This window comes from Vombatus ursinus, unplaced genomic scaffold (genome assembly GCF_900497805.2).
Source record: "Vombatus ursinus unplaced genomic scaffold, bare-nosed wombat genome assembly UNPS02014180.1, whole genome shotgun sequence".
Lineage (NCBI taxonomy): Eukaryota > Metazoa > Chordata > Mammalia > Diprotodontia > Vombatidae > Vombatus > Vombatus ursinus.
In genome coordinates this window covers 1630885-1647541 of record NW_020953958.1, presented here as the reverse complement: position 1 = coordinate 1647541, position 16657 = coordinate 1630885, and the positions used below count along the sequence as shown (strand labels likewise).

At 38.7% G+C, this 16657-nt stretch overlaps 1 protein-coding gene across 4 annotated transcripts in view; it reads left to right on the top strand.

Moving 5' to 3' along the window:
- The first annotated feature begins 9868 nt into the window (after positions 1-9868).
- ZFAT (zinc finger and AT-hook domain containing) overlaps positions 9869-16657 on the top strand; it is a 271413-nt gene continuing 264624 nt past the window's right edge. For 2 of the 4 annotated variants that reach the window (XM_027860423.1, XM_027860424.1), the window contains exon 1: positions 9871-10162. In XM_027860423.1, coding sequence (XP_027716224.1) covers positions 10144-10162 — 19 coding nt within the window. In that variant the 5' untranslated portion in view covers positions 9871-10143. Of the gene's footprint in view, positions 10163-10244; positions 10299-16657 lie in introns of those variants that run through there. The other 2 variants (XM_027860422.1, XM_027860425.1) reach the window with 2 other exon arrangements.

The following is a 16657-nucleotide window of genomic DNA, read 5'->3' as shown; positions in this document are numbered from 1 at the left end:
GACTTGCTCTTTAACAGCAAATGTAGTACCCATCACTTCTAGCTACAAACTTAGATAATGCATTTCTGAAATCTTTCTTCCTCTTCTCCTCTGTTTTTTCTCATCTTTCTAAATTAAGACTCTGGAGCCTTTCTGTGAATAAATCTTCCTTAGCTTATAGTTAATAAACAAATTCTCATTTATCTATAGTCAGGGAAATTACATTTGTCCCCAAATCATATTGGGATTCTGGTATTCACATTTCTCCAATATATAACAGCTTGTCACATTCAAAACCCAGCAATAACTAACTCAGAACTCTGAGGCAGAAAGTAACTGTTTAAGTAACTATTTCTTTTGAAACTCTGAGTAAGTTTAACTCAGCAAACATTAGTGATAGTACAGTTACATCTTGATTAATGCAATTATGAATCTTTCTGAAGTGGTCACATTATTTGAATTCACATTTTCTATTCACATGTTTCCATTGGGCTATAACCAATATTTTCCATAATCATAATTTCAAATAGTATGAATCTGAATACATGAGATCTCTTTAGGGGATTTATTATTCACATTAACTGAGATCTAGCTGTGGATTACATTTAGTGTATGATGTGAATCTTTAGCTTTTGAAGTCATCACTGTGTCATCAATAGTGAACCGTCTTTGCAAGTAGAATCTATTTCAAAATATATGCCAATCAGCAATCTTAGCTGTCCCAGAGAAAAGGTGGGTCAGATGAAAGGGGGTCACATAGCACCTACAGCTGAACATCTGCTCAATGTCTGCCAAGTGGGAGATGGTAGCTGTCATAAAGCCATAGAATTTTAGAACTAGAAGCCACCTCTGCACTGTTTAGTGCCTACACACTTATAATAGCGGCAGCAGGTCTCATGGTAATATATCCCTCTGAATCCCAATATACACCCTCACTTTCTTTCTGATTTGTGTCTCCTTTGCACCCTCTTCAAACATCATATTCATTACCACATTCACAGCTTTGCATGTGCTCTTTCCTACGTTTGAGATGACATCTACTCTGCTCTCTCACTTACTTAAATCATACCCATCACTGGGGGTAGGGGGGAGTAGGGGTGGGAGGGTAGTGGATATAAAAAATTAGTCCTTGAAAGTCTAGCACTTAGTCTTGCTATCTTTTTAAAGTTTTATTGATGTTTTATTTATATATTATAAACTATTATAGATTATCCCCATTCTGAGAGATTTCTTGTAACAAAGTAAAATAATTAAATGAAATAATAATATAGTGATCTCATCTGAAAGTGCATTTGATATTTGACCTCTGTACCACCTCTTCCTTCACCTATTAAAAATTTTTTTCAAATGAACAAAAATCTATTTTCTCTCCCTCCCACCTTTCATTTCATTGGAAAAAAGGATAAAAGAAAAACAAATTCCTTTTAAAAAATATAACATAGTCAAGCAGAATAAATGTCCTCATTGGCTGTTTATCTATGTATGTATTTATTTGTATATATAAATGTGTGTATGTATTTGTATATATAAATGTGTATATATGTACGTGCATATATACATGTCTATGTGAATATATAGCTATATGCATACACACATAAAATACAAACATGTATATACATACATGTATGTACACGTGCATATATACATGTGTGTGAATATGTACATGTATGTATATAAGTGCATGTGTCTCATTCCATACACTAAATATATTATCTCTATGTCAGGAGGTAGATGGTGTTTCATCATCAGTCCTGTAGAATCATGAATGGTCATCGTATTGATCATAGTTCTTACAGATTTCAAAACTATTTGTCTTTACATCATTGTTACTGTATAAATTATTCCTCTGGTTCTAATCATTTCATTCTTCAACAGTTTATAAAAGTCTTCAAAATTGGTCATTTTAATAATCTTGATATTACAGTATAAATTGATCTTTGGTTTCTGCTTGCTCTACCCTACATCAGTACACATACATTTTTCCATGCCTCTTTGAAATCACCTATATCCTCATTTCTTGCAACAGAATAGTATCCTATCCCATTCATATACCATAACTTATTCCCAAAGAATAGATGAGTCAAAGAACAAATCATAGAAATAACATAATTTCATCAAAAACAATGAAAACATTGAGACGACATACCAAAAATTTTATGATGGAAACAAATAGTTCATGGGGGAAATTTACATCTGTAAAAGAAAATGAATATATCAAGTTGCCATACAAGGAATAGAGAGAATCACAGGAAAGAAAATGGCTATTTTTGATTATAGAAAATTAAAAAGCTTTTACATAAATAAAATCAGTGCATCAAAAACATAAAGGGAAATAGTTGCCTTGGGGAAAAAAAATCCTTGCAACAAATTGAGGCTGAGTTAAGTGACTTTCCCAGAGTCGTACGGCCAGTAAATACTTGGGACAGGATTAAACTCAGGTCTTCCAGTTTCCATGTCCAGTACTCTATCCACCAAACCACTTAACTCCCTGAGATGATGTTTCAGGTTCTTATAAGTTGTTAAAAGCTGAATAGGTTTCAGTGGCTAGGGATGAGCCCAAAATGACTCCACTGGCCTGGGCTCTCAGATGATGGACTCTTCCTTTTGTGCAGGTGAGCTGATAGATCAGCTCTGCTATTTAGCTATTTTGATAACTTTCCCCACTTGGCCTTCTTCCCTCCCCACCCCAAACTGATCCAGAAGGCAGTGGAACTAAGGGTCAACTGATCTGCTTGAGAGAAGGAGGAATTGTCTACATGTGCACAATGTCACGCAATCTTCATCCTCCACCACCTCTACAAGTCCTGCGACTCAAGCACACAGAAGCTGTGTTTGCTGGCTTTAGTTTTCTCTGCATAGGTCAGAGTCCAGAGACCTGAGAGTGGACTTTCCCAGCTCAAGAAAAGGTAGCAGCTGTGCCTTCCAATGGTAGAAGGAATGTCCTGGAGAAGTACATGGTAGCTCCATATATATGTTTGCTCATGTGGTAGCTTAGGGCTTTGAGTAATGTCCCCCAACTTCAGCCTCCCACATTGGGGAAGGAGAGATTTGTTGGGTAGTATAATGCCAGAATTTGTCCTCAACAGAGAAAGTAAAATTTTGAGATACTGCTTGTCTTGGGGGTTGCTATGAAAGTAACCCAAAGTCTAGGAGTTCAGAGATTTCCCTTTCTAGAGAGGGAAAGGGAATTCCTGAACAGGGAGCCTCTTAGAAAGAGAAGAGGATTGCTTATTGCCCACTGTGATTGCTTCACATGTTTTTTTGTTTCTGTTTCTGGGCTCCTATGAGTTATTTACATTTTCTGAGGTGAGAAAAATTATTACTAATAAGGAATGATTGGGAGGAGATCCAGAGTTTCCCCCCTTTCTTATTTCAAGGCTCAGACTCTAAAGGACAGGACTGATGATGGAAGATAGAATTAACATTCTCTTCAATTTAGGTATTGCTACCCCACCTAAACTTACAAGGAATTTAATGTAAGGTAAAACTCTGGTCAGTTGTGTTCTACTCAAGCTTGGGTGGGGGATATAGATCCTTTGCTAGATTCCAGGCTAGGGGTGATTTGGCAATAAATGACATGATCAAAGTCACTCTCCTAATCCCTCATTAGAATAGGTCTATTTCTCATTATAATATTCATTCTGTTATTAATTGCTAACCAATCAGAGTTGATTGCCATCCTCAGAAACACCCACTTTTCTGAGGGCATATAAACTGTGAGTCCATTGCCACAATTTATCTTTGGTATGAGAGAGACAGCCAAATGACCATCTTCTTTTATTAATAATATGCTAGAATTATTAATAAAATTATTAATTACCCAGAAACTGTCTCTTGAACTTTTTAAATGTCACAAAGGGAAGAAACAAATACTTTGCTGTGCCCCATATGTATTCGCTATTTGAATTGCAAACTCAGTGTGAACCAACAGTGTAACCCCGTGACCATAAAAGTAAATGTGATATTAGATCGAATTAGGAAGCATAGTTCCCAAGACTAGGGAGGTGCTAGTCTCTCTATACACTGACCTGGTCAGACCACATCTGAAGTAATACATTCCATTTCCAGTAAAACATTCTGAAAAGGACATTTATTAGATGGAGATCATAGCGAGGAAAATGACCAGGATAGTGAAGATTCATGTCATATGAGAATTAATTAAAGTACTTGAACATATTTAGCCCGGGGAAATGAAGATGTTGGGAAGGGTATGGGAATAAGAGTTGTCTTCAACTATTTAAAAGGCTGTTATTTAATAAAAAAATTAATGATAATGATACTAATAACCACTATTTATATAGTGTTTTAAGGTTTGCAAAACACTTTGCATATGTTAATTCAGTGATACTGACAGCAACTCTGCAAGGTGTTTTATTTTATTTTATTTTTTGTTTTTGTGTTTTTTTGGCTAGGCAATGAGGTTAAGTGACTTGCCCAAGGTCACACAGCTATTAAGTGTTAGGTATCTGAGGCTGGATTTGAACTCAGGTCCTCCTGACTCCAGGGCTAGTGCTCTATCCACTGTACCACCTAGCTGCCCCTGAAAGGTGTTATTATTAGCCCCATTTTACAAATGAGGAAACTGAGGCAGAATGAAGTCAAGTAACTTGCTCAGGCTTGCCCAACTAGTTAGTGTCTTGAGGTAGGATATGAACTCAGGTCCTGCTAAATCCTACACTCTATTCACTATGCCACTTAGTGGGTGGAAGTTGTGGTGAGGGGAAATATGAGTTGAATTAGTTGATTTCTGAGGTCTTTTCCAACTCTAAGATCCTGTGGTTCTATATTCTCTCATTTCCCTTCCATTTTTGAAACTTTGTGATTTTTATGACATCATAGGTTAAAAATTTTACTTCCTGGTTTCCCTGGCTTCCTTTAAAACTCAATTGAAGTCCTACCTTCTGCAAGAAGCCTTTTCCAGTCTTCCTTAATCTTAATGTCTTCTTTCTGAAACCATTCTTAACTTATCCTGCATATACATATTGCTTGTGAGTGATTGTTTGCATTTTGTTGCGCTGATTAGGCTGTGAGGTCCTTGAGAGAAGAAACTGTTTTTCACCTTTTCTATTATTAGCAGAGTCCGGCACATAGTAGGTACTTAATAAGTGCTCATGACTTGACATGGCTTTGTTCAATTCAAGATGAAAAGCAGTGGTCTTGAAACTCCCCTAAATGGCTTTGTTTTATCTTGAAAACTTTAAATTGCTTATAGTCATATTTGTGTCTTCTACTCTTTTGTCTTGCCAAGACAGAGAAACTAGTAGAATAACAAGAGTTAATGAGGGCTATTATCCATTTTCTTTTATTTTTCAGCTTTTAATATGATCATATTAATATGATCATATTAATATGATCATTTTAAACTTACTATTTTTCCCAAAATTCACTTTGGTAACAACAGCCTGGAGAGGCAATCCATCTGTTAATCAATAAATAACATTTAAAATGCTGTTGCAGGAAAAACTTTGCACAAAGCCAATCTTGTCAGCTCTGCAGAACAATACTGACTTCCTGATGAAAATCAATTCAAAGCAATATGGTCATGGTTGCTAACAGATAAAAAAAAAAAACGGAAAAGCCAATTAACAGTTTTTTTTTAACTCGCTTTATTCTGGATAAAATTATTCTGACATAACATACCTAGGAAACATTCTGTATTGGGAATAAGATCCAGACAACATGGCGGGATCCTTTTGCCTGAAATTGTCTAGCTTTATTTGGCAGCATTTTGAGATCCCAGAATTTCAAGCTTTGAAGAGTCAATGAGTGTATGGAAGGTAAATCATTACTAGAAGCAGGAGACAAGGACTTCTAATGCAATTAGAGTGTACTATTTTATATAATTTCATTATGCAGGCAAAATTACCTAAAAACAGGAGTGACATTTGATGATAGAAACTGCAAAGTGTTGCTGTTCTGGTGGGTGGCTGATGTGATAGAGATGCAAGGTCAGTGGTAGCAGAAGACATTGAAGAGCTGGGACCCTGTTCATCAGGAGATACAAAACTTGCAAGAGATTAGTAACGCATGCAAAACTACACTTCTTACAGTAGGAAAGCTAATTTTTAACTTCCTTCTCAGGCATAATAGGTGACAATTTGTACTTAGAGTGAAACTGTATGATGATACAGTTCATTTAAGTTAACTGCTGTTAAACCTGGAAGGGATCTTATAGGCCCCTTTAGTTCAAACTTCTCATTTTGTAAAAGAGGAAACAGGCTCACTGATGTGAGGGGCCTTAGATCTTGAGAATGCAATTATTATTATTTTTTTATATTTTTTTTCTTTTTTAGGCAATTGGGGTTAAGTGACTTGCCCAGGGTCACAGAGCTAGTAAGTGTCAAGTGTTTGGTCTGAGGCTGGATTTGAACTCAGGTCCTCCTGACTTCAGGGCCGGTGCTGCCCCTGAGAATGTAATTATAGAATCATAGATTTAGAGCTGGAGTTCATTTCCCTCATTCTATAGATAAAGGACCAGAGGACCAGAGAAGTTGACTGACTGGCCCAAGGTCATATTGGTATTAAGTGGAAGAGCAAGTCCTCTGACTCCAAATCCAGTATTCATTCCTGTGTTCAGAATTTCTGGGAATTTTTCTTGTATTATTTTTTGCATTGTAGTGTTTGGGTTTTTTGACTTGTCATATTCTTTTGGGAAACCTATAATCCTATGTATTCTGTTTTCAAGATCAATGTCTTGCTTATATCATGTTTTCTTTGAACATTGTCACTTTTTGCTTCTGTTCTTCTAGATTGTCCTTTACTTCTGTGTATTTGCATTCCTAATTAGTTATTTTCTCTTTTGACTCTTTGGTGAGACTTGCAACCATACATCTAAGTTTTTCTACTCTGCAAATTATTTTTATTGTACAGGCCATAAATTCTGCTTTCACAATTCTTATTTCGCTTTTAAATCATTCAGGAACATCCTTCTGTGGTTTCATGCTCTCTTGGGAATCTACAGGGTCCTCTGCCTCATCAGGTCAGAAGTCAGAATAATTATAACATTATTTATCTGCATTAAAATATGCAATTGAGTATATTCATCTATAGATTGAAATATATTCATTTATGTAGAAATCATGAGGTCAGAAGTTTTTCCAGAATAAAATGAATTTTAAAAACTTGTTACTTTTTTCTTTTCTTTTCTTAACAATATTTATTCATAGACATCTGGATTCACTTAGCTGATCTGGAGGTCATACTTCCTTCTGTTATTAATGTCTTCCCTATTGGAGTTATCTGCTTAAGTTTGAGGTCTTTGAGTTTTCTCCCTCATGAGTTCCTTGGTGATTTCAATCTTTTCCCCTCTATTCCCCTATTGCTCACTTTCTGATTCTTCCTTTGTTGGTGTTTTCCCTTCTAGATAGACCTCAAAGCCATTTCAACCTCCTCCTAACACAGGGCAATTTTTGCTTCACAGGCCTCGCTTTCTGTGCCAAGTGACTGGGATGGAATTAGGGTAGGTCAGTGAACAGAACTGGTCCTAGCTGGTTGCTGACCTCTTTACTTCAGTGGAGTGTCACTCAGACCAACACACTGGCATCTTGCCTCCATTCCCTTTGTTCCTCAGTCCTTTGAGCTTTGTGGATGTACAGGTTCATAATGCTATCCTAGGCAGGGCAAGCTTCTGCCTTTTGATTTTCTGGGGCACTAGGGGTGGAAGGGTGGAATTGAGTTCTATATCAAGATCATGAGTTGGCTTGTGCTGCCTTGCCTTAGCATGGTGGGCACATGGTGCTAACTGAACTTGTTGGAGGTCAAGCTTTCTCTGATGTTACTTCATGGATTACTATATTGCAAAGGTTCTTAATGTCCTAGACTATACAGGCAACTGAAATAGATTTACCTTTTGCATATAATTCCTATTTCAGAGAAGTTTGAGAAGTCAATGAGGATTGGAGAAAAAGTCTAGTCTTCTATTTTGTTAGTCACATGATCTGGAATTCCACCCAGTGTCCTTTCCATGGTGCTATTCTAACTCTATACCTGGTAAATTCCTTTCTGTCCTTTAAAGCCTTTTCAAATTCTACCTCCTTTATGAAGTCTTCCCTTATTTCACTAGTTGGCCACAACCTTCTTCCCTTCCCACACCCCTATTTCCCTTTATATACCTTAGATCATGCAACAATTAGAATATAATATTGTATATTATAATTATCTGCTCCATCTTATTCCCTTATTGGCTTGTAACCTCCATGAGGGTAGAGATGTTTATATCTCTTTCACAGTCTCTAGGTCTATGGAAAGCTAGTGTAATTAGAGAATAATATTGTATATAATTGTATATTATAATGTAACACAGGACTCAAACCTATTTGTTGGTAGAGAGAATGGTTACACAGTGCTTCCATGCCTGTGTGAGGGGTGGAATAGGTGGGCAAGAACTGGGGAAAAGAGAGATCCTAGTTTATCTGACTTTTGGAACGGAGAGAGGACATAAGCAGTTCTATGCTCTCTTGAGGGAGAGGTTCCTGGAGTCAAAGAAGGACTGGGGGAAAGAGAAAGAAGCCAACATATAGAGGCACTGGACCCTTGATCATGTCCTTATTTCCAGCTTACCTTAGAGATTTTCCCTTTGGATGATATCAGGGACTCTTTCTCTCTTATGGCTGAACTGATACGTCTCATTTCTAGTGGAGGAGCTCATTCATTTTGTGTATTGTCTGGTATATTCTCCTCTGTATAACTTCTCTGATTTGTTTTTATAATAAACTGGTATATTTGCTGTTCACTATGTTATATTTGCTATTCACTATGTATGTCTTTGTGTAATTGGCATTTGGTGGGAAGGGAGTCAAGCCTTTGAATACAGGGCTTCGGACACTCCTTCCTGCAGGAACTAGTTAGGGATAAGAAACAAAACATGAACCTAAAAAATTATTCCGTTTAGACTTGCCTTATTTTTTTTGGGGGGGGAAGATAGATATAATTCTAGCCCAGGAACTTTTATTTGAGAAGAGTAGAGTAGTAAGCCTCATGGCTTCAATCTCCTGCTGCCTTTCTAGCAGGAACCAAAGTCTTGCTTGGAGAAGGGTGAGTGGAAGAATCTCTGGAGATACCTAGTCATATTTCCCTATAAGCCACACTTAAACAAACCCATGTAGACAGACATCCTACATGGGTAACACATACATACACTTTACAATAGTAACCTGGCAGGAACCCTCTGTTATCTTTTTTATAAGCTCTAACTATTAAGAACTTTAGAGAGGACCATGACATTAGAAGATGATGCCATGACTTGCAATTGAATCGGATTTAAGTGAGGAAGGGCTGTGCAATGTCACCCACCTTACTTCCCCCCTAGAGCCATCTAGGTGCAGTGGCCAGATATAGATCAGGACTACTGGAGATGTCCCAGCAGCTGGGACTTTAAAAATCATCTAATCCTAATATCTTGATCTTAGAGGTATAGAAATCCAAAATAGATGATATGTGAAAAGTTTGGTCTAGTGGAATACTGGACTTGGGTTCTAACTGTAGCAATTTGACAGTAAACGCTGGATTCTTACTTGGTGTGTGACTATGGAAATAGAACTTAAATGAGCCGCAGGGAACTCCTTTAAGAACTTTAAAGACTATAGAAATATGAGTCATCTTTATTTGACTAAAAGTTTGGCGCCCGGAGAAAACAGCTTGCCTCCCATTGGAAACTTATTTTAGCCTTCCAAAGAGCACTGGGGACCAGTGAACAAGAAGACAGACAATCTTTAGGTTTGGTGCAGAAGGAAGGAGGACTCCCGATCCTTAATCCTCCAGCTCCCAAACACTCCATAAAACCCTGCTACGGGGCTTGTAAAAACCCGGATTAGCGGAATTCAGGGATGCTGGAAGGACTGCATTGAAGCTCAAGCAGGAACTAGACTCAAGCATGCGCACTGACCTGGTCTCTAGCCGGAAATACTCCTGGGACTTTCCCGCCCGCCTCCCCCCTCCAGGCTTAAACTGAAGCGGACGCTCGGGACGCCAGCGTCAACGTCCCAAAGGGAGGAGGGCGAAGACTCCATCCGCCATGTTGAACACCGCAGATTCGCCATAACCTCGCCAGCTCTTTTAAAAAAAAAAATAAAATTAGGAAACAAGTCGCCGGCGGAAAGTCCAACCTTCCCAGTCTGCACGGAAGGGACCTGACGCTATTTTTTTTTCCTTCGAAGGGGCGTTGCCATGGAGACGCAGGCAGCCGGTAAGGCGGTTGGGGACGGGAAGGGGGAAGATATGAGTGGGGGTGGGGCTCCCGGGAATCCGTTTGGAATGTAGCGTTGGGAAGAAGTGCTGAGGCCGTCGCGGCGGCGGAGGGATCCCTCATCGCGCGCCGCCTTGTGAGGAGAGAGGTTGGGGCGGAGGTTGGGGAGGGAGCCGCGAATGTAGTGCCGTCAGGCAGTGAGGCGTCAGTGTGAACGGATCACGGCGTCTTACTTAAAAAAGAAAAGTAGTGCGCAGGGCCAACGGCGTGGGGGGGAGGAAGAGGATAGTTTCCATGGAAACGGGGTGGGCGGCTCTTGTGATTTGGGATGACACGTGCTTTTCTTGGGCCTATTAGGCTGAGCTAGGAGGAGCCTTCCTGGTGGCGGAAAAAATATTGGGGGCAGACCCAGGGGCAGCTGGGGAGGTGGGGGGGCTGCGGGGGCGGCTTCCAAAGGCTCCCACGCCGAGCAAAATTTATGCCTGGATTTGTTTGTTTTTGCAGTGGAAGGAGTAAAGTTAATTGTCTAATAAGAATTCAGGCCAAGAAAATAAAAATAAAACACATTGAGACCAGAATATTTTTTTTTTGCTTTTGTTATTTTGATTTATGTGTATGCCGGTGTTTTTAAGGCATACGTTTCTGGATAACAGTAACACACTGCAGTGATTACTTTATATGTTGCCATATTGCGTTAATTTATTGCCATAAAGTTTTATTTAATATGTTGGAATCAAGAAGGCCTGAGTTCAAATGCAGCCACTGACCTTTACAAGATACAGGATCCTGGGCCAGCCACTTAAACTCCACGTACCTCAGTTTCCTATCTGAAAAATGGAAATGGTGATTCTAGCATATTTGGCCCAGAACAGTTGTGTAATTTCATGGCAAATCTTGGGGGAAAGAAGAGTCACACAGCTCATTTACAAACGGGTTTTTTCCGCACCATGGTACTGTGATGTAGAGAATGCAAGCAATATCTTGCCCATTTTACAAGTGAGGAAACTGAGGCTCTGGGGAAGTGACTCCTGACTTTAGTCTTAACAGTTGCCCTGCTGCTCAGTATCCAGTGATTGGCTCCTTCTTTCCCATGACGCCTTATTTCATTAAACATTCATTGAATGGAGTTTAAATTCAGGTACTTGATGAGACAAAAATCAAAGAGCTTTCTCGACCTTCAGTTTCTTTCTCTGTAAAGAGAAAAGCCTAGTTCCGTTCTATACCTTCCCTCTGAGATTACTACCCTCCATATGCACTGTATGGTAGAGTTGTTTGCATGTTACATAACCCTATTAGAAGGTGACCTCCTTGAGGGCAGGGACCTTGTTTTTGCCTTTCTTTGTATATATCTCTTCCCCCTCCTCCCCACTCGGTAGTGAGTCACACGATGCCTGGAGCATAGTAAGAGCTTAATGTTTCTTTACTGATTGATTAACTAGGTTCTGTCAAAGGTGCTTTCTAGCTAAAATATGTTTTGTTCCTCAAAATGGCCATCTCATAGGATGCCCCAACCCAGGTTGTAGACACTGGTGGGTGGGGGATTCAGAGATGACAGAGACGTGATAGCTTGCATTTTATATAATGCTTTAAGGTTTGCAAAGCACCTCACAACTGGTGCTATAAGAGCAGGTGCTATTATTATCATCCCCATTTTACAGATAGGGAAACTGAGGCTGACAGCAATCATGTTAAGTGATTTGCCCAGACTCACACTGCTGATAAGTATCTGAGGCTAGATTTGAACTGAAGTCTTCCTGATTCCAGGTCCAGTGTTCCACACATTGTGCCACCTGGCTGCCTCCTTGTGATTCTTGCTCTCCTCACCTCTGAGTTGTGGAGCCAGAAGACCCGAGTTCAAAGCATATTAACTAGTGTGACTTTGGGCTTTGACTTTGGGCTTTCCTTCACTATGCCTCAGTTTTCTCATCTGCAAAACAGATAAAATAATACTTTGTACTGCCTAGCTTACTGGATGTTTGTATGGAAATGTGAGTTTTATTCCAATATAGTTAGAGGGCTCAGATCCAGATAATACCCAGTAGAATGTGTTAGGTACCCTAAAAGAAGTAAAAAGTGCTGTGTGATGATTTCTGCCTTCAGGCTTCTGTGGCTTACTTCAAGTCTCAATGAAAAATCTCTCTTCCTCCAGGAAGCTTTTCCCTATCCCCCTTAATGCTAGGGTCTTCCCTTAGCTCTAATTTATCCTTTATGTAGGTTGTTGATATGTAGTTGTTTGCATGTTATCTCCCTCATTAGACTGTGACCTCCTTGGGAGCAGGGATTGCTTTTTACATTTCTTTGTATCTTCAGCAATTAGCACAGTGCCTAGCACATAGTAGGCATTTAATAAATAAGAGAGTTTATTTACGGACTAACTTCCAGGTGTGAGGTATGGGAAGCAATTCAAAATAAATGTAATAGGTATGTGCTTGTAAGAAAAGAAGAGTTACAGCGTATTAGATCTTAGCTATCATCTACTTTAAACCAGGATAAGGAAGTGGGATGAAGAAGACCCCACAGCAGAGCCAGGAATAGAATTCAGATTTTCTTTCAAGTGTAGGGGTTCTTAATCTGGGATCGATGAGCTTTTAAAAAAGTATTTTGCTAACTTTTTCAGTACAATTCGTTTCTTTTGTAATCCCTTTATATTTTATGCATTTAAAGAATTATTCTGGGAAGGGGTCATAGACTTCACTAGACTGCCAAAGGAATCCATGACCCAAAAAAGGTTAATGACTCCTGGTCTAGTGCTATTTCCAGGATATTGCTTCACTTCCCGAGATTCATGAAGCTATAGAATCTCAGAAATGGCAGTAACCTTCAAAGTCCTCTCTTCTAACCTTTACCTGAGTAGTAACTGCTTCCATAATATTCAGATCTAAACTGAAGATGTCCAGTGTTAAGGACCTCAGCACTATCCAAGGAATCAGATTCCACTTTTGTATAGCTTTAGACCTCAGCAAGATTTATTTATCCCTCCCCTCCACACCCCCACTTCCAAAGGGAAAAAGAAATTGTCTGCAAACATTATTTCAATCAAATCAAGGAAAGTTTTACCTTTACAAGGTCAATTCGTTCAAAATCACATTTACTAAATCAAGTACTTAGATGTGCACAGCTGTGTCAGGTCCTCTCCACATGATTATTTTGAGAAAACATGCATCTCCAACCTTAATGAGCTTATAGCAAATAGTCAGTACAGCTGAAATTTTATGAAGGGTAAAGGATTTTTAGTTAGAATAGAAGACAGCAAAAACAGATGCCTAGAAATCATAGAATTGTTGGATTTAAAGCTAGTATGAACCTTAGAGATCATGTTAATAATAACTGGCAGTTATATGGTGCTTTGAGTGGATGTGAGATGTAGCAGTGAGAATTTTTCTTAAGACTTGAGGTCAGGTTATGCCTTTGAAACACACTAGCTATGTGACCCTGGGCAAGTCAGAATCAGTGGCCCAGTTCAGTCTCTTAAGTTATAGGTAGAGGGAAGTTCACTGTTGAGAGATCTCTACGTTAATGAAATAATAAGGGTAGACAAAAAAAAAAAGAAATAGTACCTTAAAGTTTACAAAATACTTTATTTAAACTATTTCAGTTGATCTTCATCATAATCCTGAGTTAGATATGACAGATTTTATCCTCATTTTACAAATAAGGAAACTGAGGCTCAGTAAGGTTAAGTTACTTGTACATAGTTCCACAGCTAATATGCATGTTGGAAGGAGTATTTGAATCAGGTGCAGCTTATCATCTAGCCCAATTCCTATATTGTACATTTCCTAATAGAGGGCCAGCCCTGTTAACTGTGCTATTGGTACATGAAACTGTTACACAGGGAGGGCCCTTCTTAACGTTTCTGGTGAATAAACTGCCTGGAAAGGGTTCCAAGGTAGTCAGACCTGTCTTATGTGGAATTCTACCTTAAGGCACTTTGGGTCCCCAGAGCTTTGGTGTAATTATCACTCAGATTATTTATTTATCTCTCTGTTAAAGAGGATTTTCTGTATGTTTATATTTTGTGATCTTCCCAGGGAGTCACATTGCCCATGGGAAGATTTTTTTTTTTCGTTCTCTAGCAGCATCTTTTATACTTACAATGTGCCAGGTACTGTGCTAGGTGCTAGGGAAATCCTTAATGAATTTATAAATTTGTCTGAAACTCATAAGTTATTTGCTGCCTTCTTTTGGAAATCCTTTGCACTCAGTTGGGTGAAGAAACCTTGACTTAAGATTAATTTTTTTTAAACATTTAGCAGATGAGATATCATATTTATGCAAGAGACAGTGTGGTTTAGAGGAGAAAGTGCTGTATTTGTAATTGGGTCCTAGATTTGAATATTGCTTCCAACACAAACCTGTGTGACCATTGGCAAAGGATCACTGAGCCTCAATTAGTTTATCTAGAATATGAGAACGAAAGCATTTGTGGCACTTCATGGTATTGTTGTGAAGACCACAAAGGTTAATGTATGTAAAGCACTCTGCACATTTTAAAGCATCATATAAATGTCAATTTTTCTGTTGCTATTCCAATTAACTCTCATTAGTAATTTTAAACCCTTCCTATTGCATTATGGCTTTCATGTTAATTCTGAATGGGAATATTAATCGATAAGATGCAATTACATATATTTTAACAAGATGTGGTTTTCACAGTTATAAAATCTATCAGATTATCTCTAAATCTCAGACTATTAATAAATTTAAAAACACTGTATGCAAACCAACTTATTTGTGACCAGTAGCATGATAATGGTTTCTTCCTTTCTTTATGTTTCATAACAATAATAACAGGCCAAAATAACACAGTGTTTTAAGGTGTACAAAATGCTTACGTTATCTCATTTGATTTACACAACAATCCTTTGAGGTAGGCTTATTCTCATTTTGCAAATGAGCATACTGAGGTTCACAGGATAAGTGACTCACTAACATTTCACGGCTGGTGAATGTCTGAGGTGGAATTTGCCATGTAGGTCTTCCTGATTCCAAGCCCAGCACTATCAAATGAGCTAATGTATATAAAGTGCTTTGTGAAATTATGATTATGATCATTATTATTCTCATCATCATTATCAGCTTCCACTATTCCATGCTGTAGTGGAAATAGTATTGCATGTGAAGTCCCTGTAATGCTCCCTTCTCTTCTATATGCTAATTACCTTACTCTGTAGACTTAGCCCTTCTTTTACTTTTTAGTTCTTCCTGGTCTGTTCTGTCTCCCTGTCACTCATGGTGTATCACTGATAAATGTCACTCTTAGTGCTCCAAGGTGAGCAGCTAGTTGGCGCAGTGGATAGAGTGCCAGGCATGAAGACAGGAAGATTCATCTTCCTGAGTTTAAATCTGGCCTCAGACACTGACTGGCTATGTGACCCTGGGCAAGTCACTTAACCTTGTTTGCCTTAGTCCCTTATTTGTAAACTGAGCTGAAGAAAGAAGTGGCAAACCACTCTAGTATCTTTGTCAAGAAAATCCCAAATGGGGTCATGAAGTGTCGGACATGACTGAAAAACGACTGAAGAACAAGAAATGCTCCAAGAAGAGTTCATTTTAGTTAAGCCTATTCCTTACATTTGGCTACCTCTAAAAGGGTATTCATTCTTCCTCTTGAATGCCCACCTTATTGTTCCTCTTTATAGTAATAGGAATGAAAAGGAAGGGCTACATATGAGAAACATGGAGAAATAATTGATAGAACCGGGAACCTGACTGCATATGTAATGGGGAGAGACAGAGAATGAATTTAAAGATGAATTTAGAGTTTTGAGCTTGGGTATATTGGTACATTAATAGAAATAAGGAAGTCAGGAAGAGGAGCTGGTCGTCTGGAAAAACGACGACGACAGTAAGTTCAGTTTTATACATGTTGCCTCAGAACTTAGACAGCCAGGTGGAAATGTGGAACTGGAGCTTAGGAGAGAGGTCTTTAGATTGGACGTGTAGATTGGGCAGTCACTGGTATAGAGCTGGCTAGAGCAATGAGAATTGATGAGCCAGATCTTTGAGGGAGAATTTAGAAAAAAGAACGTAGGACTGAAGATAAACTGTGGGGCTCTATCCATGTTTAGTGGGTAGAAGCAGAAGGGGAAGTCAGTGGAATCACCTGGCTTCAATCTCATGACAGTAGAAATGGAAGTGGCTATGGGGAACTGAGGAGGGGGGTGGTCTCCAGGCTGGATTTCCCCTGCAGCTGCTGACTTTTGTAATTTTTGCATTTGCATTAATTTTTTAGAATAACCCTAATTTCTAACTTTTTCCCTTACAATGTCTTTTGAGGAAGAAGATCTCCCTTAAATTGAACTGAAATCTGCATGTTTATGTTTTCCCCCCCTTGGCTTAGTTTTGTTCTCTGGAGCCACAAAAATTAATTAATTTCCTATTACCACTGCAGAGGCTTAGGTTGTGTCTTTGGCTCTGTTTGCATGTTGGGTCAGCTATACCTTCTAAAGAATTAGTTTCTAAAATGCACTGAAATATGTTATAACAATAGAA